This window comes from Lutjanus erythropterus, chromosome 2 (assembly GCF_056507025.1).
Source record: "Lutjanus erythropterus isolate fLutEry1 chromosome 2, fLutEry1.hap2, whole genome shotgun sequence".
Taxonomy (NCBI): Eukaryota; Metazoa; Chordata; class Actinopteri; order Lutjaniformes; family Lutjanidae; genus Lutjanus; species Lutjanus erythropterus.
The window spans coordinates 23063462-23077033 of NC_139318.1; the positions used below are offsets into that span (position 1 = coordinate 23063462).

At 38.5% G+C, this 13572-nt stretch overlaps 2 protein-coding genes across 2 annotated transcripts; one reads left to right on the forward strand and one right to left on the reverse strand.

Annotated features, from left to right (window-relative positions):
• Window positions 1–2084: 2084 nt before the first annotated feature.
• Window positions 2085–3462, reverse strand: ghrl (ghrelin/obestatin prepropeptide). The gene is made up of 4 exons (XM_084744799.1): window positions 3283–3462; window positions 2534–2611; window positions 2344–2455; window positions 2085–2220 (listed from the first exon to the last, which is right to left on the reverse strand). The coding sequence occupies exons 1-4, from the start codon at window positions 3394–3396 to the stop codon at window positions 2201–2203; spliced, it is 324 nt and encodes a 107-aa protein (XP_084600925.1). The 5' UTR covers window positions 3397–3462; the 3' UTR covers window positions 2085–2200.
• A 1640-nt stretch (window positions 3463–5102) lies between these two features.
• Window positions 5103–11021, forward strand: ccdc174 (coiled-coil domain containing 174). The gene is made up of 11 exons (XM_084744811.1): window positions 5103–5237; window positions 5428–5535; window positions 5614–5714; window positions 5874–5932; window positions 6025–6172; window positions 6355–6450; window positions 6572–6702; window positions 6798–6892; window positions 8430–8577; window positions 9388–9540; window positions 10366–11021. The coding sequence occupies exons 1-11, from the start codon at window positions 5196–5198 to the stop codon at window positions 10947–10949; spliced, it is 1665 nt and encodes a 554-aa protein (XP_084600937.1). The 5' UTR covers window positions 5103–5195; the 3' UTR covers window positions 10950–11021.
• The last annotated feature ends 2551 nt before the right edge of the window (window positions 11022–13572 follow it).

Below are 13572 nucleotides of genomic sequence, written 5' to 3' on the forward strand. Positions count from 1 at the left end.
ATGTACCTTGTTCTAATTTCTTTGTCTTGTTTGTGTTGTCCAGCTGCTGTGTAGTTAGTTTGATACAGTGGAGACGTATTAAAAGCCTTTAATCCTGTTTTTTCTACAGTTGTGGTTTGTTGAAGTACTCATTATTGCACATTAAGCGCTGAGTGAGGAGCACACGAAGATGTAAAATGAAAGAGAGTACAGAATCGTCTGTAATACAGCAACGCAAACATGTGTGGTGTTTGCCAGGAGCAAATCTTATTCTTAATTGAAGAAAGAAGGTGGCTGTCAGACATGTCCATTAGCTTGCATTGATACCAGCATGTTCAGCACACACATTTGGCTTGAGTGCTTTTTATTTTGAGAATGATTAGCCTGGCCTACTTCTGGTGGTTAGAGTACACCATCTGAGGATTAGATTAATGGTAGTATAAGTGTTAAAATACATACATTCACCCTTTTTCCGCGTTCTTGACGAAAGCCTTGTTTCCAATAGTTTCTGAGCACACCGTGTTTGTGATTGTATATGTGCTCATTAAAGACTACAAGGTAGAGCACAGGACAGACACAGTCACCCACAGCAGTCTGTGCTGTGCTGTGTTTGACCTAGTTCTTGAGATGTGAACAGGAAGTTGTACAGCCTTGTTCTGGGATTTGTTCATTTGATGTTCGCCCCTTGAATAAAAACAACAACATTTAAGCTTGAGACTGTAGCTGTAAAGTCAGAGGCCCTAAAAAAACACTAACTACTTGTGTGAACAGTTATGTTTGTCTGTTTCCTGATTTTGTTTTGTTAAATGCCAGCTTAAAGGGACAGTTCCCTCTAAAATCAAAAACATTTCTTTCATTTATCCATTGTTTTGGTATGAGTTGCCAAGTGTCGGAGATGTCAGCTGTAGAGATATCTGCCTTCTGTCTAATATAATGGAAGTACATGGCACTCAGCTTGTGGTGCTCAAAGTGGCAAAAAATACATTTGAAAAAGTCAACAGCAGTGTCTCATTCCAGAAACATTATGAACAGTTTCGTGTTGGAACTATTTTCTTTATCCCTATAACTACATCCTCCAACTGTATCACAGCGCAGAAGGAAGTGTGTATCTGCTCATGGATGAGAGGTTACAGCTCAGCTGAGGATGACATCATTAATCTTTAAATTTCTCACTGTCACAAACATGAGCTTCTTGTCCATGAGTAGATGCACGCTTTGTTTTACGCCATGATACAGTTGGCGCATGGTAGAAAGAAAGCAGTTCCTACACGAAACTGCTCACAACAAGGTCTGTGGATTAGATCTTGAGTATCTGGGTCACAATTTCTGGAAAGAGACATTGCTGTTGAGTTTTTCCAATGTATTGTTTTGGTATGTGTCACGTTCCATCGTTTTAGAGAAAAGGCAGACATCTCTACGGCTGATATCTCCAAAGCTCTGTAACTCAAACTGTAACAATCTAGATGGATAAATAGCACTAGACGGAAGGGGAAGATGTTTATTTTTGATTTTGGGGAAACATGTCTCTTTAAGACAAACTATTCTCTATTATATAACCTAATTAAAAGGAAGAAAACATGCCCCTGTCCATTCTCCCATGGCAGTTCCTCTATTTCATCCAGAATCTTGACTTTTATTTAATTTTTTGTTTAATACCACAAATGAGACAGGGAGACAAAATTTTATTTGATGCTTTATTTTTACGAGTACATGTGGATCTCTGATCACAAATAAGGACTGACTGTACTTTACATAATGCACTGCTGCTTAATTACACAAGTGAGAAGATAAGTGATTTATTTATCGACACAGGAGAGTTTTAAAAATAATAATAGATTAAAAATATCAGACTACAGAGTGTGACTTATTCATAAATTCTTTTTACACATTTGAGAGTTGAAGTTCAATTTTAACCTTGAGAAGAGAATGATTTTAAGTTACATATTTAACCGTATTCAACTTTTGTCAACTTCTATTTTATATTCAACTCATTTTCAACCATATTTACTCCAGTTTAAGTTCTATAATAAGGTCATGTGATGACAGCTAGACCAACTACATCATTGATGTCCTGAGAGTCCTGAGCTAAAGAATATTAAGCTTTAGCAGAATTGAGACTGGTATCTGGTGTCTGCTTTCAGTATTTTAACGATCACTGTCTAATGAAGTTGAAATTGGAAGCCACTGAGACAAAAAAAATTTAAATTCTTGTCCACGATCCTCAAAGTTGTGGAGGTCCTTCTGAAAGGAGACGAAACATTATTTTAAAAATAACAAATGAGATTGTAAGTTTAGTTATTTTGCTATAAATTGGCTGAAGGGAAGGCAACTTTATAATGTGTGAAACAGAGGAACGAGACAAACCTGCTGTCTCTGTGTTCCCCAGCAGACGCTGAATGATCTCCTGCAGCACCACACCGTACTCCTCAAAGTCCTCCTCTCGCATAGTGATGCCAAGTTCAAAAGGGGCACTTATCTGCTCACAAGAGAGGAAGACCATTAGGGGGGCGACATAGGGTGGTGTTCTGTGGACAAGAGTGTGATTTCCACTCACTGTGATGTGGTTGTCCTCAGTGGGTTGACCAGACTCCTCCATGACTTGGCGGCCGGCCCTGGAAGACTTCCCCTTGTTCTGTGATTGAACAGAGAAATCTCATGATTCTTATTAAAATGCAGACAAGGAGATTTACAAAGGATACCTCTCAGGCCTTGTATTAAGTTTAAGTTTGTTTAGCAAACAATGCAGTCGCTGTATTTAAAGTCATAACTCTGATTGCACCATGTGATGCAGCTACTTTTCTTAGGACTGACATCAACACAACTATCATCAAAACTGACAATGCTTAAATTTAGAAATGATCTATAAAATTGAACATCGGGCTGAGTGAGATGGCAGGAGCATAAATAAGCTAAGGATGAAGAAAAAAAACATGATTAAGTGTAAGATATAATGTAAACCTTCATTAGTTCCACAGCGGGGAAATTGTAGTTTTGCAGTAAAAACAGAAAGAAGCACCAATAAAAAACAATAAATAAGTAAACAAGCAATACGAAAAGAGGGATATAAAAATGTCAACAAGAGCAAAAAAAAAAAATATGAATGATATAAACAAGAACATGTGAAAGCATCACAAAGAAATACAACATAGTCGTTATAACTTGAGCTTCCTTATATAGAAAGTGACTTTATATTCAAAAAGGAAACGGATACACATATCATTCGATTTTTATAAGCTCATTAAGAGTTGAAGGATTCATCCAAATGTGTTCTGTTCAGTGACTGTCAGACAGAAAGCACCTTACCTGAGGTTTTTGTGAGGGGCTGAGGAAGCTGGAGCCTGCACTGGTCGACTTGCACCACAAGGTCAGAGAACAGAACAAAACCACCAGCAAACAGGTGTTTCTTTTCAAAAACATGGTGGAGTAAAGATCTTAGCTTGATCTACTGCAGACAATATGATGAAGCGATCTGTGGAGTTATTGATCTGCTGATCACTGACCTTTATATACCTTTCATCCGCTTTCAGTTTGGTTTAAAAATGCATTAAATATTATAGTAACGGGTACTTGTGCTGTCATATCTTGGTAGCACTGGATTGCCCAAATGTTTAAATTGATAACAAAGTAGACATTTCTCTGTTGTAACTTGATAGCAGCCCTGCAGATCATCTTATCTATTCGATGTGGTGATGGAGGTCATAGTATGGCTGTCATAGAGATACAGATAAATGAGACTAATTCAGCCTATTGTGCATGAGTGCAGCAACATGCCAATATTGAGCTATTATTCTCAGGGCAAGTGCCATACACATGGAAATGATTACACTCAATGTTTACTCAGAGAGGACTAACTTTATATCAACACAGTTAAATATTAAGGGTGATAATAAACAGTCACTTTGCTTAACAGTAAAGAATTCTCTTTTAATGTGTCTAAAGTGCATCAAACTGAGGAATATGACAAGATCCAAGCTATTAATGTTGATTTGGTAAAATTACGTGGTAAAACCTTTCAAAAGTTCATACTACCCATTTCCAAAAGGCAGGCAACTTGTTTTTTCTCAATATGAGACACACATTCAGTGTTCAGATCTGCTGTTCAAACAGTATTTACTATGACACTTCTTTAGAACATTTCCATATGTAGCCTGGATTTAATGTTCTTTTTATCAAAAGGTGCTGTAACATAGCTCATTGTACAGCAAATAAAGCCTTAAATTATTGTTTGGAATTTGTGATGTCAGTGATATTGTGACATTTTACAACTTAATCATTTTAATTTTAATGTTTAATTTTTCCATTCAGTATTAATTGATTAAATACTTTAAGCCTCTTTTAATACAAAATCTCAAGCATCAAAGCCAACATGAGTGTATATCTAGGGGATGAAAACCTCACACAGTTGAGTACCTGCCTTATAATGCCTTACATTATTAAAATACAGGTGTAGGCGCAGAGCTACAGTATGTACAGTTCAGTATGAGAAATTCTGTTAATGTTCCAGGTTTATACTACAGAAGAAGTGAAAAGGCTGTCTGTCATTTTCTAAATACTGCACAGAAGTGCAGGTCAGAGGAGCTTAACCTGACCTAAAGTCTCATGCTGGGAACTGCAAATTTGCTGGATCAATCTATATTTTGATACATTTTGCTACTAAATACTTACAGACCTTCTTTTACTTAACTAAGCTTTAAGGCTATTTCCGTGCAACAATTTTACTTGTAATGAAGTAATTTTACACTGGTGTATTGATACGTTTACGTAAGCAAAGGATCTGAATGCTTCTTCAACCGCTGGAAAAATCGGCATCAGGGAGCAGTCGTGTCTAGAAGGTAACCCTTGCTTTGCTCAACTCGCGAGAGTTGCGCGTGTTTCTTCGTTGTCAACGTTGTATAAGCTCATCATGTTCATGCTCATCATTTTTTACAACGAACGACGCCGTGGTTTAAATCTGATTATGTTTAGGGACAGAAAACACCAGGTTATGATTAGGTAAGGATCATGCTTTGGCTTTAATAGATTTTTCTCGCGAGATCTTTCACGGGTATGGGGTTCCCTTCTAGACGCGACCATTTGGGAGATATTGTGTTCGCATAACAGTCGCCACTAGTCGGCGGTAAAGCGTCATTTTGAAGTGAGAAATTCATCAACGAAGAAGTCGGAGCAGCAACAGAGCAGTAGCAACGAGATAATGTTGTAGAAAAGACTTCGTAAACATGGATAAAAAGAAGAAACCTTTCGATGTGACTGCATCATCGGTGAGAAGCATCTTTACAAACATTTTACTGACAAACTATGTTCCTGTAGGACGTTTAAAGAAATTAAAATAACAGCTAACGTTAGCTAATTTATAGTTCAGTCAAGCTAGCCAGTACATAGTTGTTTTAGTAGCCCCAAAACAAACAGTTTCAGTTTATTCTTAATTTATATTTCGGTTGTTTCTTACAGTTAGTGGACCTTAAAGCTGAACTGTACAGAAAGCAGGAACAATTCAAACAGGAGAAACTCGGGAGAGAAAATGCTGGCGCTGGATTCACATCAAAACCCAAAGAAAAGGTATAGTTCATGTGTGATTTTGTATCTTCCTAATAACTATAGATTCAGATCACTAACGATCTTCTTGCTCTTGTTTAGAAACCTAATATCTGGAGCAAACAAAATGCTGGTGTTTCAGCAAGAGCAGAAAAAGATGCAGAGCAGCTGGCTGAGGAACAGAACAGCCTGGATACATCAAAGTGGGTTCAACACTATTAGTTCTTGTAAAGCACCTTGAATTCCCTTGTGTATGAATGGTGCTATATAAATAAAATTGCCTTGCCTAGCCTATTACTATTCACTGTCATAATACAGTGGTGACAAAAACCTTTGACTCATCACTTATCCTCTTATAACAGACGCAAGTTGGAGGAGAAGGCTAAACTGTATGAACAAATGACAAAAGGAGACTTTCCAGGTTGGTGGAATATAATTCATCACATTACCTAGGCATAAAATTGTACAAAACATGTATTGACTTTGTAATAAACTTGTCTTGTAATTTGACAGATGAAGAGACAGAGGGACTGTTCCTGGTTGACTTTACCCAGAAGATTATTGACAAAAAGAGAGAAACGCTTGCACAGAAGGAAAGAGATGATGAGGAAAAAGATGACTTGCCTCCTGTCCCTCCTCCTCAAAACCCAGATGAAGAATGGTAACTTATGACTCATTCATTTTCAATGGTTTGGAAATATGTAGTTTAGTTTGTATGTAGTTTATGTCTTAACAATATAAATACAAAAAATGACCAAATTCCAGCAAAAACAGGACAAAATAAAAAATGTATATATTATGTAATTATGCAGTTTAAGCCTGTTTGTAAACTATCCTCTGTAGGGTGGATTATGTGGATGCTTTGGGCCGATCTCGAAGATGCATGAAGAAAGACTTGCCAAATTTTAAGAAAATGGATGAAGACCTAAAAGGAAAAGGGTAAATATCCTACATATAACAACTCTTTAAAGGTGCAGGTGATGGTCTCTTAAAATTGGAGACTGTGTGTTGGTGTCACATTTGGACCTTCAACTCTTGTGGATGTGACTCTTCCTTGTAGAAAAGCCTCAGCTGACTTACTCTCAGAGGACATGCGTCGAGAGCTGCAGAGGCAGGAGTGGGAGAGGGAGGAAGAGGAGGCTATGAAGAGGCCTGTTGGACCGATCCACTACGAGGATATCAGGGGACAAGGTTACTGTTAAAGAATGATTTCTAAAAAGTTTCTGCACACTTTTGAGTGTCTTGTGCAGTAGATAAAAAACATTTTGTCTGTCTGATCATCTCAGAGGCTCGGGAGCTTGGTGTGGGTTACTTTGCATTCTCTCAGGACGAAGAGCAACGCAGAAAGCAGAGAGAAACTCTGGACATGCTCAGAGACCAGGTGAGCTGCAGATCACTGGACCGATATGAACACAGACATTTTTATCTCAATTGTGTGCATTTAAATTGCCCCAAACTCTCACATGTATGTATGTTAAATATACACTCACTGGCCACTTCATTAGGTATATGTGTTCAACTGCTTGTTAATGCAAATATCTAATCGGCCAATCACATGGCAGCAATTCAGTGCATCTAGACATGTAGACATGGTCATACCGAGCATCAGAATCATGAAAAAAGGTGATTTAAGTGACTTTGAATATTGCATGGTTGGTGCCAGACAGGCTGGTCTGCGTATTTCAGAAACTTCTGATCTACTGGGATTTTCACACACAACCGTCTCTAGGTTTACAGACAATGGTACGAAAAGGAGAAACTATCCAGTGAGTGGCAGTTCTGTGGGTAAAATGCCTCGTTGATGCCAGAGGTAAGAGGAGAATGGCCAGACTGGTTTGAGAATATAGAAAGGCAACAGTAACTCAAATAACCACTCGTTACAACCAAGGTATACAGAAGACCATCTCTGAAGGCACAACACGTTGAACCTTGAAGCAGATATGCTACAGCAGCAGAAGACCACACTGAGTGCCAAACCTGTCAGCTAAGAACAAGAAACTGAGGCTACAGTTCATACGGGCTCACCAACACTGGACAATAGAAGATTGGAAAAATGTTGCCTGGTCTGATGAGTCTCGATTTCTGCTGTGACATTCAGATGGTAGAGACAGAATTCGGTGTAAACAACATGAAAGCATGGATCCATTCTGCTTTGTATCAACGGTTCAGGCTGCAGGTGGTGGTGTAATGGTGTGTGGGATATTTTCTTGGCTCACTTTGGGCCCCTTAATACCAGTTGAGCATTGTTTAAACACCACAGCCTACCTTAGTATTGCTGCTGACCGTGTCCATCCCTTTATGACCACAGTGTACCCATCTTCTGAAGGCTACTTTGAGCAGGATAACACACCATGTCACAAAGCTCAAATCATCTCAAACTGGTTTCTTGAACATGACAGTGAGTTCACTGGCCTCCACAGTCACCAGATCTCAATCCAGTCGAACACCTTTAGGATGTGGTGCAACAGGAGGTTCACATCATGGATGTGTAGCCGACAAATCTGCAGCAACTGCGTGATGCTATCATGTCAATATGGACCAAAATCTCTGAGGCATGTTTCCATCACCTTGTTGAATCTATGCCACGAAGAATTAAGACAGTTATAGGGGAAAAGGAGGTCCAACCCAGTAAAGTATACCTGATAAAGTGGCCAATGAGTGTATATAGTCATACTGCAATAGACTGACAAACATACTGTATATTGTCTATATGCATCTTTATGTCGTTGTTATTTACTGAGTTTTGCTCAGTACATGACTGCTGTTCCCAGCACTGACAATGCTGCTACGCACATTAAGTCCTTGTGCACTGTTATATTTAATAACTGGAAGCTATTTTGTGTCCAAACAGATGCTTATTGCCCTTTTCAGTGTTTGCTCAGTCTTTATTTCTCTTTTACATCTATCTTATCCTTCAGACTACAGAGCAGCGCACTAAGAGGGAACAACTGAAGGACAAGAGACAGTCCATCCTAAAGGCCCGACTGGCCAAGGTGAGGCAGAGGAAGATGAAGAAGGCCAAGCTGGATGGCACTGAGGACGAGCTGAGAGAGGAGGAGAATGAAGGTTAGAATCAACACAACACAGAGCCCTGTTACATCATCAAATTTCAGTTGATGATTAATTGTCATACACATTGTGATTAACAATTTAATTGTATTTTTCTGTCCAGTGTTTTAGTATAAACCTGAGACATTTCTGTTTAACCCTTTACACTCTGTAAAGTGTGTAATTGCACAGGGCAGATATGACAGAAATAAAAACTTAAATATGCAAAGGCTATTAATGAAATATACAAAGAAATTACAATGACAGGTACCAATAATCAAAATAGACAATGTACTGTGGTTAAACCAGACCCTATCCGTATCTCCCACACCCATGTAGCATAAGTTTCAAAAAAATTTCCAGAAAATCGTCAAGAAGAAAATGCATTTACATCCACTACTATTATGCAAATATTAGAAATTAAGTGCCTCATTAAAAAACAGTTGGTGGCGATAATTCTCCACTCAGGCGCCATTAAACCAAAGCAGACAAAGAGGTTGCAACAAGATGATTAAAGAGTGCCAGTAAAACCTCACATAGTGGAAAACAATGTGGAAATAGAGGTGAAAAAATTGCATTTCTATTAGTTTCATCCAGCTGTTTTCAAACAGGCAAATGAAAACCATTATAACAATTATGAAAAATGATTGTAGCTAGTGCATGTATTATGACAGGCCTACTCCCACCTCCTATTAAATGCAGCTATGACTTGTTGCTCTGTTACATATTACAGAATTGTAGCTGTTTGTGTGTAAAATCTGTTGTCATGCTGCAGTTCAATAATCACAGTATTGCTAATGAGGGATTGTTGTGTATCGTTTGGACCAGGAGAGGAGGATGAAGATGAATTAATAGGACCTCCACCTCCACCGGAGGACATCCCAGAGATCAGCACAGTGAAGAAGGTGGAAGTGGAGATCCAGGAAAGGAGGGACACCAAACCAGGGGTTCCTCATGTCAGAGAATGGGACAGAGGCAAAGGTAAACGTCATTATTTCAAGGTCCATATTAGACTGTAGACTGTTGTTATGTGGCATTTCAACCACATACGGCTCCTACACAGTGAAATGAAACAGTGTTCCTGCAGGAATATGCTCCTACACAGAAAATTCATTTCCAAGAGTTTGGAAATATGTAGTGGAGTTAGTATTTTGTTAAAGAGTATAAATATGTCAATGAAAATGATTTAAAAAATAAATCTAGAAATGAAAAAAACCCTGTTCAATCCACGGACCATGGTGCCACATACAGCAACACACGAGACTAACCAGAACCAACTCAGATTACACAGACATACACAAGTCACATAAACATACACAAACCCACACCAGACTACATAAAAGTGCATTTTTGTGACCATGTGAGATTTTTGGTTGGTCCCAACAGGTCTGGATCACACAGTGGACCTGAACATGTTGACAGACAGAGCAAGATTGTTTAAAAATTATTATAACGGTCCAAAAAAATTGCCAAGACAGTGAAAAGTTTAAAGACTGATAAAAAATAGTTAATTTATATTTAAAGAAAATCTCTTTAAATTATGAGTTAAGACTTGAGGCTGTTATGTTTCATGCATCATTTTTACAGTAAATTTAGGTCTTGATCAAGTTACCATCCATTAAATTTGCAGGTGACAAGTAAACTTATTGATGAGATAAGAATATTAAACTGAGTCATGAATTATGTATGTAATAGATAATTGTGCTTGTGCCTGGTAGTTAAAGGTTTTCCAGGTTAAAGTTACCGTTTATGTACTTTGTCATATAATTGACTTCTTTAACACCATCTCTTTACTTTTTCTCACAGAGTTTATGTTTAGTGAGTGGAAAACTCGTCGTCGTGAAGAGCGAGATTCAGAATTTGCACCTCCCACTGCATACTTTACTGAGAAAAGACAAAACCCAGGGAAGATTAAAACTCAGGAAAATAAATCCAAGATGTCCTTCACATGGACCAAAGGCCCAGGAGGAATCTCTGAGAGCAACAAGGAACCAGAATCTCAACCTAAAACTGCTCCCCCACCTCCTCAACCTGAACAGAATCCTCCAGCTCCTCCTTCACAACCACAGACTTCATCGCAGTCGCCCCCTTCAGGTCACCCAGCTCCGGTCTCTGCTCCCCCCTTTAATCCCCAGTATCCCCCTCCTCCATTTTATCCTCCATTTCCTCCTCCTCCTCCTCAGTTTGCTGGACCACCTCACCTGCTTCCTCCATTTCTCCCTCAGTACCCAAACCAATATCCACCCCAGTACCCGCCTCAGTATCCGCCTCAGCAGCTTTCCCAGCCGCCCCAGACATCCCAGCCTCCCAAGCCTGCGGACGTTAGCCAACCCCAGCAGCCGGCACAGAGTCTAGATGACATGCTCTCCTTCTACAGGAACTCTTCCTGATCTCATGGTTCACACTGTTTAGTGTAAAAACTCCTGTTTCTTTTCTTTTCTTTTCTTTCTTTTTCTTTTTTTTGGAGGAAATCACAGAAACAACAAACTCTTGAGTTTTAGTATTTAATAAATATCAGGAATTTAACACTTTTTGACACTGTTCTGACTTTTTGTTGTTTTGGTATTGTGAAAATGGGTTTTTATTTTCTTTTGTTTTTATTTAATCTCATTATACATATAAAGCCTCCACCGCTTGAAGCATCTGTGTCATGACAAGAGGTCATGAAATGAGGGTCAGTTTATTACAGTCTGGAAACAGAGTTGAAGTCTGAAAATATCCACCAGATGGTACTGTACACCTTCATGTTGAGGAACCAGACTGGTCGTGTGCTGTGGTGATCTATCTCAGTTATTAAATGAATTCATTCTAGAGCTGCACCAATTTTCAAAATTGATTAATCTTATTATTTTCCCCATTTAATGATTAATTATGTCTGTAATAGTAAAAAAACAAAATCAGTTTTCCAGGGTCCCAAGATAACATCTTCAAAGGTCTTGATGTGTTCTTCCAACTGTCTACAACCCAAACATAATCAGTTTATCATCACATAAGAGAAAGAAAAGCAGCAAAGCATCACAACCAGGGATGTTGAACCAGGGAATGTTTGGCAGTTTTTGATTAGGAACTGGTTTATGCTGCGTATTGAAGGCACTGATTGTTGTTCTGTTAAACAATTGATCACTATAACTGTAAGTAATTCTTTGTAGAAGTGTTTGTATTACAATGCAAAAAGTCTTAAAGTCTTGCCTTTTTATGACAAATGTGGGCACCACACACACACACACCCAGTTCAGACAGTGTGCAGGTTTAATGTGGCTCCAAGTTAAGGATCTACAGCGAAGATTTAGGCTCACGGTGTAAATTACATCTTTCAAGTCAACTTGGCATCTTGAGGCTTTGGCAGACTTGGATTACAGAAGACGAGCAATATGGAGGCATTTTATGTTTTTGTTTCTTTGCTTCCCCCCCATTTTAAAACTGATCACCATTTAGTTGCTTGGGAGAATCTGCAGCGCTGTTTTCCTGTGAAAACGGTGTTTTGTGGACTAAAAAACTAAACCGGGCCTTCGATCAGCATGAGGGTGAGTAGATAATGACTGAATTGTCATTTTTGGATGAACTATCCCTCTACATCGTCACCGCTGGCAAAACCTGTAAAGTGAAGTTCTGAGTGAGTACATTTAGTTTCAGAAATATTTTGTTTCTGTGCTCTGATTTTTCTGTACTGCTGAAATGCAACCTGAGGTGATTCTCTTCATTGCTGCTCCCTGCTGCCCGACCGGAAGCATCCTGTGTTCTGAATCACCTTCTCCCTGAACTGAATACTGCTGAGTCTCAAACTGTAACAAAAACAGTACCTATGTCAAGGGAAGGGATCGAAATTTTGATGCAATTCGAATTATTTCAGATCCTTGTGTGTCATTTCTGGTCATACTACTTCTGTCATCTTGTTTTCTGTCTCAGTTAAATGTTTATTGCTCTTTGAAAGCGTGTGCTGTTATTATTATGCTGTTATATCATGGTTATTGAATAACATTAATATTGTTTGTAGCAATTATTTCTGGGACAATATATCATCTAGTAAAAGTAGTTATGACAAGCCTAATGACATCCAATTAATATACATGAGATAATTAATGCAAGAGAGTAAGACATTTATCTTCTGCTACTTTCTCCAAACTCAAAGGCCCATATCGTTTGTGGTGATACATTACCATGCTGCAGGTGAAGATTATTAAAAAGAGTATTGTGTAATCTAACATTAGATTAGATTAATCATTGCAATGGTTTATTAGTTTGTCCAGCTGCTCCTTTATTTATTTATTGATCGATTTAAAGACAAAGAAATGACAAAATTTCCACCTACTGAAGACGTTAGAGGCCTTGATAATGAATTGGCAGCTGTGTGTGCACTGTGCAGAGTAGAAGGTTGTTTTTTATTTTAAAATTGTAATTTAATCAGAATTTATACTAAATGTATAAATAATCTGTCCTTTTTTTTATATCAGTAACTGTAATTGAATACAGTTACCTCGATTTTTTATCCAATTATGTGATGCTGTTACGTGTAATTATCCAGTTTAGATGTGATGCAGAAGACTGAATATCACAGGTTTTTGTGACCCTACGACTACTGGCAGAGTGTCTGAGTCCTGTGTCAGATAGTAGGATCGATTCAAATATCAAATTCAGAATTGTAGTCTTAAGGATAATATTTCTACCAGTGGATTAAATTGCGGTGCATGTGTTGAAATGTGACAGTTAATTGTCTGACTCTGACCTGTCCCGGTCCACAGGAACCGTGTGAGTCCTGAAACACGTCAGGAAACAGTGAGCGCTATTCAGAGGAGTCGATAGTTGCCAGTAGTTTGATTTATAACAGCTGGAACTTCAACTTGACCACAGATCAAAGACCAGATTGGCTCATTACCCTCTTAATTAGATATTTGGCTTGATTTCTCACTTGTTTCCTCTCTCAGGCAGGGGATTGGGTATTTTGGCACTTGTTGTGTTTTGTGGATCTCCTGTATGAAGAGGTGGGTCTCTTCCTGCTGAGGTGGACTGTTGACC

Coding starts and splice junctions, on each gene's coding strand:
- ghrl (XM_084744799.1), bottom strand. CDS start 3,396: ATGTTTTTGAAAAGAAACACCTGTTTGCTGGTGGTTTTGTTCTGTTCT. Junction 2,612..3,282: donor GCCCCTCACAAAAACCTCAG/GTAAGGTGCTTT, acceptor GTTCAATCACAG/AACAAGGGGAAGTCTTCCAG. Junction 2,221..2,343: donor GGGGAACACAGAGACAGCAG/GTTTGTCTCGTT, acceptor GTCTCCTTTCAG/AAGGACCTCCACAACTTTGA.
- ccdc174 (XM_084744811.1), top strand. CDS start 5,196: ATGGATAAAAAGAAGAAACCTTTCGATGTGACTGCATCATCG. Junction 5,238..5,427: donor TCGATGTGACTGCATCATCG/GTGAGAAGCATC, acceptor TGTTTCTTACAG/TTAGTGGACCTTAAAGCTGA. Junction 5,536..5,613: donor CATCAAAACCCAAAGAAAAG/GTATAGTTCATG, acceptor GCTCTTGTTTAG/AAACCTAATATCTGGAGCAA.